The 13008-nt window shown below is 42.0% G+C and overlaps 1 protein-coding gene across 2 annotated transcripts in view; it reads right to left on the bottom strand.

Annotated features, from left to right (window-relative positions):
- The window catches only part of DNAAF8 (dynein axonemal assembly factor 8), a 1081381-nt gene that overhangs the window by 816364 nt on the left and 252009 nt on the right, over positions 1-13008 (bottom strand). For both annotated transcript variants that reach the window (XM_078663036.1, XM_078663037.1), the window contains one exon: positions 8947-9417. In XM_078663036.1, coding sequence (XP_078519162.1) covers positions 8947-9417 — 471 coding nt within the window. The remainder of the gene's footprint in view (positions 1-8946; positions 9418-13008) is intronic.

Here is a 13008-nt window from a genome sequence, read left to right as displayed (position 1 = left end):
AAGTAAAAACAGAATAAAAGACAGAGATAAAAAGCAGATTCACTTTGTAGCAAGAACAACTTCATCTGAAACAATGAAGACACTAGAGAAAAACATTAATCAAGCATGACATATAAATGGTTCATAACCTAAAGATACTGACAAAGAAAGTGCAGGGAAGCCCTGACAAATTTCAGCATTGTTTCTGTGCTTTTTCTTGGGATCATGTGCAATAATGTTAATAGGTCATCTACAACTCCTTCATTGTTCTTTCATTCTTCATTTACTTGAATTTGGCTTTCACCCCAGCCTAGAACAAATGGTGTATTGTGGCTTACATAGACCCCATCAAGTTCTACCACAGGGCTAAAGCCTTTCACCATGGTCATTTCCATGCCAGCAACTCAATTAAAAGATAATCTTTAGGTAAAAGTTTAAAATGAGGGGAATGGAACATAACATGTAGCACATTCCACTCAATGAAAGGTAAAATATCCTACTAATGTCCTCAGCTTCCTCTTCGTTAATGTGGCACAGCTCTGGAAGAAGGATAAACGCCATTACAGGGAAAGCGAAGTGACAGCACTAGTGCACTAAGGTGCTGATAGCATTATTTATCTTTCAACTAGTTAATAACTCTTGCTACTTCCGCCTAAATTACAGTCTTATAAGTCTGTGTGGGGTGAATAACTGATGTTATTGATCACCTTTCTTGTCAGTTAAAAGTAAATTACTTACCTGTACACTGTGGTTCTCCAGCATTGTTATCTATCATAGATTCACATCCTTGAATCTGCCCCATTGTTGAAAATGTAATTGTAGGATTCTTGATCTGAGAGTAAGCTCTAAACAGTCTCACAAAAATTCCTTTAACAGCCTGTCAGACCACAAGAACCTCTGATTCCGGGAACGTCTAAACCTTGAAATTGCTGGAAGTGAACTTTAATTGAGCTATGCAAGAGACCAGATTGACCCAAATTGAGCACATATGGTAGTATCTGGGTTGAGGTTGCAGAAAGAGGATGGCGATTGCTAGAGCAACAGCAATTGCAAAATCTTAGGCAGTTTGCTGTGTATGATTTGTTCATAGAGTCAGCTCTTGTCTTGGCAAGGATGTCTCGGCAGTGTTGAGGTATTTTCAGTTTGTGAAATTAATTGTATTCAAGAGCGAGGGAGCTAAGTTGAGTGATTATGGATTTGAGTGACTCACCTGGTTAATGTTCCTGGAGAGCAGTCCTGGAGTTGGTCTGATCAGAATGTGTTGCTGTTCTGACCGAAGGAGAAGTCCTGTGAATCAAAATTGCCCTGGCCATGCTGGGGCTATTATAATGTAACAACATGGTTCTCATTTTATTTTGTTGAGAATTTGAGGAACCAAAAAGAGAGGTGGGTAAGCATAATAAAATATTCCTGTCTATGCCATCTGGAAGGCGTTTCCTCACAGCCCTTAGTGGGAAATCTGCTTGAGTAAAATAATTTTTTTTCAATTGAGAAGAGTAGCAAATCGGTCTAGCGAGGGATGTCCCCATTTGGGAAAAATTGTTGACAGCTGAGTATCGGACAGCTCCCACTTGTGGAAATCCTCTGAAGATCAGGTTAGATCACCCACCCACTGGTTGTTCATCCCTTTTACATGTTCTAGTTTCAAGGACATCCTGTGATGCAGATCCAACTATCTTGTGCTTCCCTCGAGAGGAGGTATGATTTCGTTTCACCTGGTTTGTTCAGGTAAAACCTTGTGATGGTATTGTCTGTGCGTACTAGGACAGAAGATGCTTTTATCCTCTGCAGAAAGGTGTGGAGTCCCAAAGCTCCCCACCCTTAATTCAAGTAAATGTATGTGCTTTCTCTTCTCCATGGTCGACTGATTCCCACTCAGTTTGAGGTCTTGAAGATGAGCCGCCCAATCCCTTCATGGATGCATCTGTTGTCATTACAAAGTGTGGTGACCCTGAGAAATATTCCTTTTCTCCATTCACCGTTTCATAGGTGTTATCCTTTCCTGGCGTTATGGAGATAACGTCCTCATAGGATCCTGTTAACCAGCTTCCATTACTTGTCAATTTGTTCCTGTAGTGGTCTCATGAACAGGCACCAGTTGGAAATAAAAGGAATGCAAGAAGACATCATACCCATAAACGATTTACTTTTCGTGAATTAAAATTGACTTTTTTCTTGAAAACATAGAAACCATTGACACCATCTTGGTAATTCTTCCCCTTGTGAGAAAGGCCTTGCACACTTTCATATCCAGAATTGCTCCTATGAAAGAAATTTGAGAACTCGGGACACGGCAGGATTTCTCTCTGTTTAGTTTGGGCCTAATTTTGTGAAAATTTGAAGCCAGGCTCCTGTTGAAGAAATTGCATCCTGCCATGCTGGAGCCTTTATCAGCCAGTCATCTAAATATGGGAAAGTTGGGTGCCCCTTTCTACGCAGATATCACGCTACCGGAGCCATGCATTTAGTCAATATTCTTGGGGCAGACTTTAAGCCAAAAGGGAGAACTTTGAATTGGTACTAACATCAGCCAGCTTGAATCTGAGATACCTGCTGTGTTAGACATGGATCGGAATGTAAAAGTAGGCATCAAGTTGATCTACTGATGCTGTAATATCTGCTGGCTGTAGAAGTTGGATCATATCTTGAAGCATAATGATCCTGAATGATTGCTTTTCAAGGTATTTGTTGAGATGTCTTAGATCCAACACCTGCCTCCACTTTCCATCTACAAAGAAAAATGTTGGAGTAGAAACCTGTGTTTCAGTGTTCTTGGGGACTTCTTCTACTGCGCCCTTGAATATAAGCAACTTTATTTCTTCCTTTTACAGACAACGGTATTGATGTGACCTCTTGCAGGGTGGTTATCGCTGGGTTTTCTGCGAAGATTCCAGTGTGTGATCCTGTTGGATAATGTCTAGCACACAACGGTCTGAAGAGATTTTTCTCCAGTTCTCTTAACAGGTGGAAAGAGCGTTGCTTACATTAAATGAAGCTGGCCGTAAAGGGCAGACCTGAATCCTAAGACTGTCACTATCTGCTGGAAGGCTCATGCCCCCTTCCTGTATCAGTAGAATTTCTTTGGGGGTTTGGCTATTGTAAGCCACCAGTGGTGGAGGTCTGTACTGATGTGCAAGCTGTTGCTGATATACTTTCTGAAATTGTCCATAAGGTTGATATCTGTTGGTTTGGTAACCTTCCCTGAAAAGGTACTTTCCTCTGCCCCCGGTGCAATGAAACAATTGGAACAAACTCTGTTAAAGCACTCCTAGTGTCCTTCCTGTCTCTTTATCAGTATTGATCGATTGGAGCGCATCGTTCACATGCTTCCCAAAAAGTTCTTCTGCATTGTATTGTATATCTAGTACCTTAGACTTATCCACTGGCTTGATGCAGGTTACCTTTAGTCATTCCTGGCATCTTAAGATTGCTGCTTGAAAGGCTGCTGCTCCAGCCAGCTGCCTGAAACAAATCAATGCTACATCCATTACTGCATCTATAACCTCTGAAGATATCCTTTCTCCTTTCTGAAGGATATCTATTGCCTTCTTTTTCTTGTCTTCTAGTAAAAGGTCAATGAATGGTACTAAGTCTGACCGCATTTTCCGGTCATACCTGCCCAATCTTCAAGGGTGTTGCAGGCTCTTATTGTCATTATGATTATAACAGAGAAATGCTTATGAATATATATAACCTCCTACCCTCCATATCATGAGGCATGGAATATGGTGTGGCACGATTTTTTAATCTTCTTTGTGCCACCTACATTGCCACAGAATCCAGCTTAAGGTGTCCTATCAAACAAGCTGGAGAGTTGTCGGGGGCTTTACATTTTCTAACAATTCTATGAATTACTGCAGTGACTGATGCAATGTTTTTCATTACCGTAAGTCCTTCTGCCCATATATGATCTATTATGGGTATTGATTCAACTCACTTCCCAGCTGTTTCTTGGAAGTCATACAGAAAGAAATCCGTTTATTGTACTAGCACAGGTAAATCAAATTGTGTTGCTGCCATTTCCAAACGCACATGAAAACTCACAATGTCATCAAGCGAAGAATTGGTAGCCGGAGGCATTGGAGGGTCTGACACAGGTGCTGTATAATCGTCCCATTCAGTTCCAGTGATAGTAGACTGATCATTAGGTATTTCACCCTCCTCAGGCTCATCATGGCCATTTTCTTGTTTAACATAGATGTCATGAATAGTAATGGGGTCCAGCTGTCGTGGCTGAGACACAATACGTTGCTGTATAGCTGGGGTTCTCTCTTGCGTTAGATGAGAAGAATGGGGAGAAATACCAGCAGATGGTTTTGTTGCATGCTGGTGTTACGGATTTGGATTTTTGCCTTCCGGAAACCTTTTGCAGTAGTCTTTTAGCATCTAGCAAATATCTGATAATAGAGCTATAGGAACCTGCATCATTGGTTCTTGACGTGACTGCTCTTTAATGGTATCTTCATACAGATATTGCTCCTCAAAAGATCCTGATCTATCTTGAAATGAGAATACTTCATGCAAGTAAGTTGTTCCCGCATGCTCTTCCTTCCCTTCTGTATCTGTCTCCTGACATTCCACATGCAGCTACGATAGGTTACTCACGGCCCCAAATGGTCCCTCATCATCATCATCATCTGTGCCCCTTAACTCAAGAAGACAGACAGGAGGCAAAGGTAAAACCATGCATGGTGAAGTCTGGTATGGTTTCAGTTATACTCGTTGACATGCCCGTCAACAGTGCTGGTCATGATAAAAGCTATATAGCCTGTGCCTGCATAACCTTCGTCGGAGTCGTTGATGGAGCCGGGCGATGGTGCCGTCGGCAAAAAGGCCGTCAACAGAGTGGATGATGAAGCGGCTATCAACGGTTTAGTTGACAAAGCAGTACTTGTGGGAGTCGATGGTAGAGCAGATGTTAACTTTCTTGCAGGCAAAGCGGTCTTCAACGTTTTTTGACACTTGTATGGATGTAGGCAGCCTTATCGACAAAGAAGTTGTAGATACCAATCTCGAAGATGACAAAGTCACTTATCAAATTATGGCAAGCGCTGTTGGTGTACAAGACGGCGATACCACTGTCGATTGTCTCGTTGACAGTTTTATGATCAATGCTTGAAGTCTACAAACAGATACTGGGGCAGATTTTTTTATGTCTAAAGAAGCCAAAGCAACATCAAAGGGAATAGAAGGTTCTGACCTCATTTTCTTCATTTTAGATGACCAAGGAGATGATAGATGGCAAGATCTGTGTTGTGGACTCCTGCAGTCATCTCTTTTTTCTTTCCCTTTGGCCAGCATCCTAGATGCATGTTCACAGGATTATGTTTCATACCTTTCTCTTCTTTTCTTGCTTGGAGTGGGCATTCCTGGCTAATTCTCTTCAGAGCCCAGAGTGTCTGCTAATTTCTTCATCTGTAGCCACAGAAGCAGCCTTACCTCCCTTCTCTTTAGGGTTTTGCAGAAAACGTTCTGCAGTACAGTTTTTAGCCTTGTGACTAGGATGCAGACAATATAGAAATTCTTTAGGACAGTCCACTGAGAAACGCCTGAGTTTTCCACAAGTCTTACAAGGTCTAAATTACCCCTTTTTGGACCCTTCCGACATGTTATAAAATTGTCAGGGAAATCACAGATTCAATGTAATCTGGAAGTTAAAGTTCAGAAAAAGATCAAAGCAACAGCTTCTCAAAGAACTGAGCCGAGCTCAGGAGACTCCCTTCACACAACATGTGGTTAAAAATATAAGGTGTGGTGAACCTTGACAGGAAGAACAATTTAAAAACGGTTCTCTGATTAGCTGAATTTTGGTTCTTCCTAAAATTATGTGAATTGGCAACAATGTCATTGCTTTGGGCTTTACTGTGTAATGCTGGGCTTTCTACTATATGCTGTATTTACCGTGGCACTCCCAACTCAACGACGGGGGAGATTCAAGCATGTGAATCCATGAAAGATTCAATACTGGAGAATCATATAATAGCAAAAACCAAAGGAAACTTTGAAGTAACTATGCTGGCAACATCAAAGCTGTTTATCATTCTAGGAAGTTATTTGTAAGATAGAATGTGAAGAAACAAGTTACATTTCGTAGCATTCTTTCTGAGGGACATGACTCTACCTGCTCATTACTTACACCATGTAAGATTACAGGAGGCAGATATTGGTTATTAATCCACATCCTTGTCTCTGTGGTGTCTTTTACAGGATCATTGTGATTTCAAGCAGAAACTGGACTCAAAATCTTCTGGAAAATGTGTCGAGGCTGATGCTAGTTTCTCCTAAAAATCAAAGGGAAATTTGCATTCAACATCACAACGCTGTAGGCACAGATCCAGGTTGAGGAGGAGGCTGAGATTAGTTAAAGCTTCTGGTCGATCTCAGCATCTTTCTCCAGCTCGATCTTGACCTGGTTGTTAATCTTGCATATGATCTTCAATGTTTTAAAGAGAAGCTTGCATATGCTTGGATTGGGGAAACATCCTTTACAACGCAACTTTTACCACGCAGTGCCTTTACGACGCAACTTTTACAACGCAAACCATTACAACGCATTGCGCTGGGGGGCGCTCTAGGAAAGGGAATAGGTTTAATTTACTATCCAACACCTTCCCTACCATCCACGGGGACTGGAGTTGGAATAGTAAATTAAACTATTCACTATCCAGCGCCCCAAAGCACTATGCGTTGTAAAGGCATGCGTTGTAAAAACAGCGTTGTAAAGGCATGCGTGGTAAAAGCATGCGTTGTAATGTCATACATCCCTAGGATTGTCCTTCTCTAACTACATTAGGGTGCAGCCTCTGTAAGAGATCACAACCTGAAGGATAATGGTCCTGTCCAAGACATAACAATCACTGATGTATTTTCTTCATGTCTACAGGGTTTTAATTAGCACTGATCATTAATTAAATAATGCTAGTGTAATTCATGTAATTTCAGGACTTCCACATTAAGCTTCTTACGTGAAATACTCCCCATTCCATCATTTCACATAATTATGCACCTTCTGCAGTCAAAATTTACTGTGACTGGAACAAGTCACACAGGAACAACAGAATGTGAGAGACTGTTTTTTACAGAGCTCTTGTTTTAATGTATCTTCATGTAAAAAAATTGACATGAGGGTGCATTTTGAGCCAAAACATTGCGCAAAATGGCAGATTCTGGATCGAGGAGGATCAGTGGCAGTAATCCTCCTTGATCTGAGTGCCGCATTCGACACAGTATGTCACAAAACCCTGCTGTATCGACTCTCCAATTTAGGAGTGTCTGGGGATGCTTTGGCCTAGTTGGGATCCTTCCTGAGTGGAAGGACCTTCCAAGTCTTTGAGGGAGATTCCACCTCCATAAGCAAGCCTTTGGACTGTGGGGTTCCGCAGGGCTCATCGCTGAGCCCCACGCTGTTCAATGTGTACATGGGACCACTGGCTGAGATCGTCCGCCCATATGACATTAAGATCATTACATATGCGGACGATACTCAGTTAGTGGTATCCCTTGCACAGAAGAACAGTGAGCTGGCACAGACCAACCTGGTGGCATGCATGGAAGAGGTCAGGAGATGGATGACGACATCCTCCCTTAAACTCAACGGGGATAAAACCGAGCTTATGCTACTCGGTCCCCCAGCACTGCTCACTTTCGACCGCTTATGGCCCACCAGCCTGGGCACACCACCTATCCCGAAAGACAACATAAAAAGTTTGGGGGTCTGGCTGAACAAATCTCTAACTTTCAACACCCAAGCAACTAAAACATTTGCAATCTGCTTCGGGCTTATCAGGATGCTCAAAAAAGTCCTTCCACTCCTGCCTTTTGAAGCCAAACAGATTGTGATACAGGGCCTAATACAATCTCGACTCGATTTCAGCAACGCCCTGTACTTGGGGGCACCAGAATATGTGCTGCAAAAACTCTAGCGGGTCCAGAATTGCGCTGCACGAACGCTGCTTCAGATCCCACCTAGAGCATCAATAGAATCCGGGCTGAGAACTCTACATTGGCTCCCCGTCAGGGAGAGAATAAAATGTAAAGCCCTGTGCGTGTCCCATCAAGCCTTCTGGAGAACCGGTCCCAAGATCAACCACTCCCTCCTCTCCCCTTACTGCCCCAGCAAACAACTTCGATCTACTCACGCTTTTTTAGCTGTAGTCCCCCGGATCAAAAGATCAAGAGCAAGAGGAAGATCCTTTTCGCTCAACGCGGCTAAGTTGTGGAATTCACTCCCTGTACATCTAAAATCGAATTCCAACCTGCTATCATTCCGCAAACAGCTTAAAACCTTCCTTTTTACCAACTGAACTCTTCTCCAAGCTGTTGTTTCTTGAGGCACAATTTCTTCTTCTCAGCGCTTGGACGCCTAAGGGCAGCAGTCGCGCTTAATAAAACCCCTTTTCATTTCATTTCATTTCATTCTTATTTTTGTAATTACATGTAATTTCACATAATTCTGCTGCAATTTCACCTAACCATGTGAAAGCAAGTTGCACAAAGTGTGTGTAGTGACATAATATTTAGAAGACACTGAAAAACAGATCAACATTTAAAAAAATAAAACTTTGATAAATATAAATAGTTATAGATCCACATCCACTGGATAGGTGAAAAAAGGAACTGATCTCAACAGTGCACATGGCACCTTACATGGCACCTCATTTCTAGTGGAGATGCAAGATGCCAGTGGTAAAACTGTGCTCCATCCTGTAAACGCCGGTGATAGGGGTTGTGGAGAAAACTTCCACATTCAGCTGGTTATTTGTGAAAGTTAATATCCGTCAGAAACACAAGATTTATATGTTAATGATAACCATACAACAGGAGCAGGAACATCAAAGAATTGAGATGAAGACAAAGGAAGGCTAAGCATACAATAATAATTATTCTGAAACATTTATATCCTACAAGCCTTTACATCACCCTCTAGTGTATTTAAATTAATATTTATGAATAAAAAAAGCACAGTACCTGGAAGACGCTTTTATTTCAGGAAGGTGGACAATCGGCTGTGTGTCCTGAAGCATAACTGCAGAGTCTAAACCATTCTCTGTCGGATTCTCTATGCTATTCCTTGTGGGGTGCTCCATGGGTTCTTCTGCCGCTGGTTCTGGTGAGGATCCAGCCTTTGGTGCTATTTTATTCTGGACCGTGGGTGTGGTCATGTTGGGATGATCAAGTGTTGGACCCGTCCTGGTTTCAGTCTCTGCTTCCAACTGCCCAGTGCTCTCGGGGGAGGATGATTTTCTCCATTCGACACGCACTTTTGCCCGCCTCTTTCTGCGTATTATAGGCATACCCCCTGCCTCAGAGGTCTCTGTATCCTGCTGTGATTCTGCTTCCTTAGGGGCTGCCAATGGAGATGACTCAATATGTGGATCAAGTCCTTTCCGACAACGTCGAATTTGTTGTAGTAGGAGACCTTTACCTGTGATGTTCATGCTATTTATAAGAAATACAGTTATAACTGGGTCAATGAGCTCTATTTTAATTCTAGCAGATATGGAAAAAATAGATAGACGCATGAAACACATAGCCCCCGCAAACAAATACACACACTCTTCAAGAAACCATTGCATCTTGATCATCATGATCTGTTGGCATTAGTTTTTGGATTAATTCTACATTTACTAGGAACGTGGTTTACCAACCTTCCTTGCATTCAAAACAGATTATATTGCTATTGACAAACACTTTAAAATCAATACTGTGCATGCCAAACCTACTGTTGTAAGACAAGTATATTAGGGTTGCTTCTTTAATATTCTTATTTTTTTTTTAGGTTCTTGTATGTCATTATGAGGAAGATGGAATGTTTGGTTCAAGAGTGTAAGCTGACTTGAGGTGTAGAAGGGGTGAGACAATATTGCTGGTGCTACAATGTTTACTTTTAAGAAACCATTGCCTGACACTGCTGCTTCATTCTTTATTTACACTACCGACAAGTGACATGCACTAGTTTGGGAGCAGTGTTCAACTGGCCCCTTGAACACTCTTTCTTTGGCATCTGAATCCTCTGCGCAAAACTGTCAGTAACTGGGGAGCCTTGCTCCGGCAACACAGAAGGATTTTTTTTCTGAGGTATGTTTTGAAGTAGTATAGTCGTTGACATCTCTTTCTATATTAAGGGAACCCTGCTTTACGGTTGTATACTTTTTGCCTCACTTAAGCTAGCTTTTTTGATGGGGTGATCACAAGGCAAAAAGGTAGTGATTGGATCGTGCTCTCATTTTCTCCAAGTCCATAGTGCCAGTCTCACGCGTGAATCACGGTTGGGTCTCTGCTCTCTCCCTGTCTGTGAGAAAGAACTTTGCTGCTGTCAGTTGATCACGCGTGTAGAGAAGCAAATTCAGCTTGCTGCTACAAATTTAACTACTAGTGTTGTGGATGTACGCTAGTGTTCACATCAGTGCAAATACAATGCGCCCTGTGATGCATTTCTGGCTTCAGTGCGTCCAACTGTCAGATTGTTTGAGGAAGTGATGGCATACAGCCATCAGGATTTGGAGAAGTCATAAATGTAAAACTAAAGCTCATTATTCAAGAGTATGCAAAGAAGTTGTGCCCAACATGGTACACACTGTGAGGTAGTCGACTGAGGAAACAATTATTGTTACATGTGGGGGCTGGCAGACTTGGATGTTAAAAGGAGGTAGTGATACCCCAATGATGATGGCGTACAGTCTGTTACATGTGGACCTCTGAGTACCTCATAACAGGAGGAGTGGATTCCGAACAGGAGGCTGAAATTACGACTGTGAGTTAGTATGGAGTGCTCTGACTTGAGAGAAACCAGGCAAGATAGGAGGTCTGTTGGAAACTTGGAAAATATATGAGACCAGACACGTAAAGGTTATATTCTCAAGGAGCTGGACTAATTCTGTGCAGGGTATAGCTTGAGTCTTCCCTACAAATGGTTTTAATTTGCCCAGTTATTTTATTCTATTATTTTGCACTTGAGTTTGTCCTTTTTTGGTCATGGGTGTTATGTGATTACCTACATTATCACTATGTCGGTTTCTGGTGAGTCTAAATCACCACTCTTTCTGCTGGAAGATGGTGAACATTGTGGCCCTTGAAGGAGTGACACACATTATTGCACATGCACTTTATTTCTGCTTGTAGGGAAATTCTTACAGGCAGGGCTCCTGCACCATTTCGGGGTGGTAGGGAAGAGAAAATATGAAAGCAGCTGATCTGAGCAGTGTAAAAAAGATGTGCTGGAGTGGTACAACTTTTTTTGCTAGAGCTCACAGCAAAAAAATTAAAAGGTGGGAAGTTAAATAGTGGAAATGAGGGGCCTATTAGATAGCTTTAATTTGCGGGTATAGACTGAATCGCTAATTAGGGATTGACTGGTGAGAAACACCTACAGTTCCTCAAGTAAGAGAAATATCTTGTCACAACTCCCGCCTCGTAGCATAGCGTGACCATTGCTGAGGTCCTGGAGAAAATAGATCATTGTGGGAATGAGAAGAAGCCGCATTGAGGCGAGTGAGGTTAGGGCTCTAGGTAAGAACCAGGAGGGAGGTAAGTGCCAGAGCATCGTCTGGAGAGGGTAAAAATAATTGTTTCAGGTGCTGCAAACCCAATATATTCCTCAGAATAATGGAATGTCATAAGCTGTGTCAGCATTCTACTCAAGACTGTTCTATTTGACCTCACCAAAATCAAATCGGGTGGGCGTGAGTCAGATGCTTTATGCAGTTTTTTTTTCTTTTCATTTTTGTTTGAAACCTAAAATAATAAATTGACAGCATACGTTCCTTCTAGACAACACCGGTATTGTGTTAGATTGATTAATGCACCCTCCTTCAGACAGCGCTTTCACTGTCCGGAGAAAGATCCAATTCATCTGTTAATTGTTTTTACGTTCCCAGAGCATTCCCTTCTTAGCCCTCTATTCTTCTCACTATATATTTCTTTCACCTCCCTCATTTGATCATTTTTGTGTAAGGCGCCTCTAAGCAAATAATTCTGAATTCTTTTTTCTTTTTCATAATTTTCTGCTTCTCTTCTTAGCAAAATCTTAGCTCCCAGTAAGCTATCGAGCGAGATATTGGCGTTCACAGCATGTTAGCAATAACTGTCTGCGTTTAAGACCACTGGACCAGTAAACGAAGAGACCTGCAGCCCATGTACTGCAGTGGGGTTAACACGTCTGATTGTAGATCACAGAATGCAGCATATAGCTGTACATGTTTTACACATACTAATCAGTGCACGAAGAGACCTGCAGTCCAGAAACTGCAGTAGGGTTAACATGTCTAATTGTAGTCCTCAGAATGCAGCATATGGCTGTACATGTTTTACACATACTAACCAGTGCACGAAGAGACCTGCAGACCATGCACTGCCTTCAAGTTGACAAGTCTGACATCTTCTGAGGATTGTAGTTCTCATAATGCAGCACAAAGCTGTACATGTTTTACACATACTAACCATTGCACAGAGAGAACTGTAGACCATAAACTGCAGTAGAGTTGACTAGTCTGACATATTTTTAGGATTGTAGTTCTCAGAATGCATCATATGATTGTACATGTTTTACATATACTAACCAGTGCATGAAGACACCTACAGTCCATAAACTGCCTTCAAGTTGACAAGTCTGACATCTTCTGAGGATTGTAGTTCTCAGAATGCAGCACAAAGCTGTACATGTTTTACACATACTAATCAGTGCACGAAGAGACCTGCAGTCCAGAAACTGAAGTAGAGTTAACACATCTGACATTATCTGAGAATTGTAGTTCTTAGAATGCAGCACAAAGCTGCACATGTTTTACGTATTCTAACCAGTGCACGAAGAGACTTGCAGCCCGTACACTGCAGTGGAGTTAACACGTCTGTCATCTTCAGAGAATTGTAGTTCTCAGAATGCAGAACATAGCTGCACGTTTTACACATACCAACCAGTGCATGAAGAGACCTGCAGCCCATACACTGCAGTAAACAAGCCTGACATCTTCTGAGGATTGTTGTTCCCAGAATGCAGCACATAGCTGCACATGTTTTACACATACTAACCAG

This window comes from Lissotriton helveticus, chromosome 10, assembly GCF_964261635.1.
Source record: "Lissotriton helveticus chromosome 10, aLisHel1.1, whole genome shotgun sequence".
Classification (NCBI taxonomy): Eukaryota; Metazoa; Chordata; class Amphibia; order Caudata; family Salamandridae; genus Lissotriton; species Lissotriton helveticus.
Note: the sequence above shows the minus strand (reverse complement) of the source record. Positions and strands in the feature narration are given on the sequence as shown.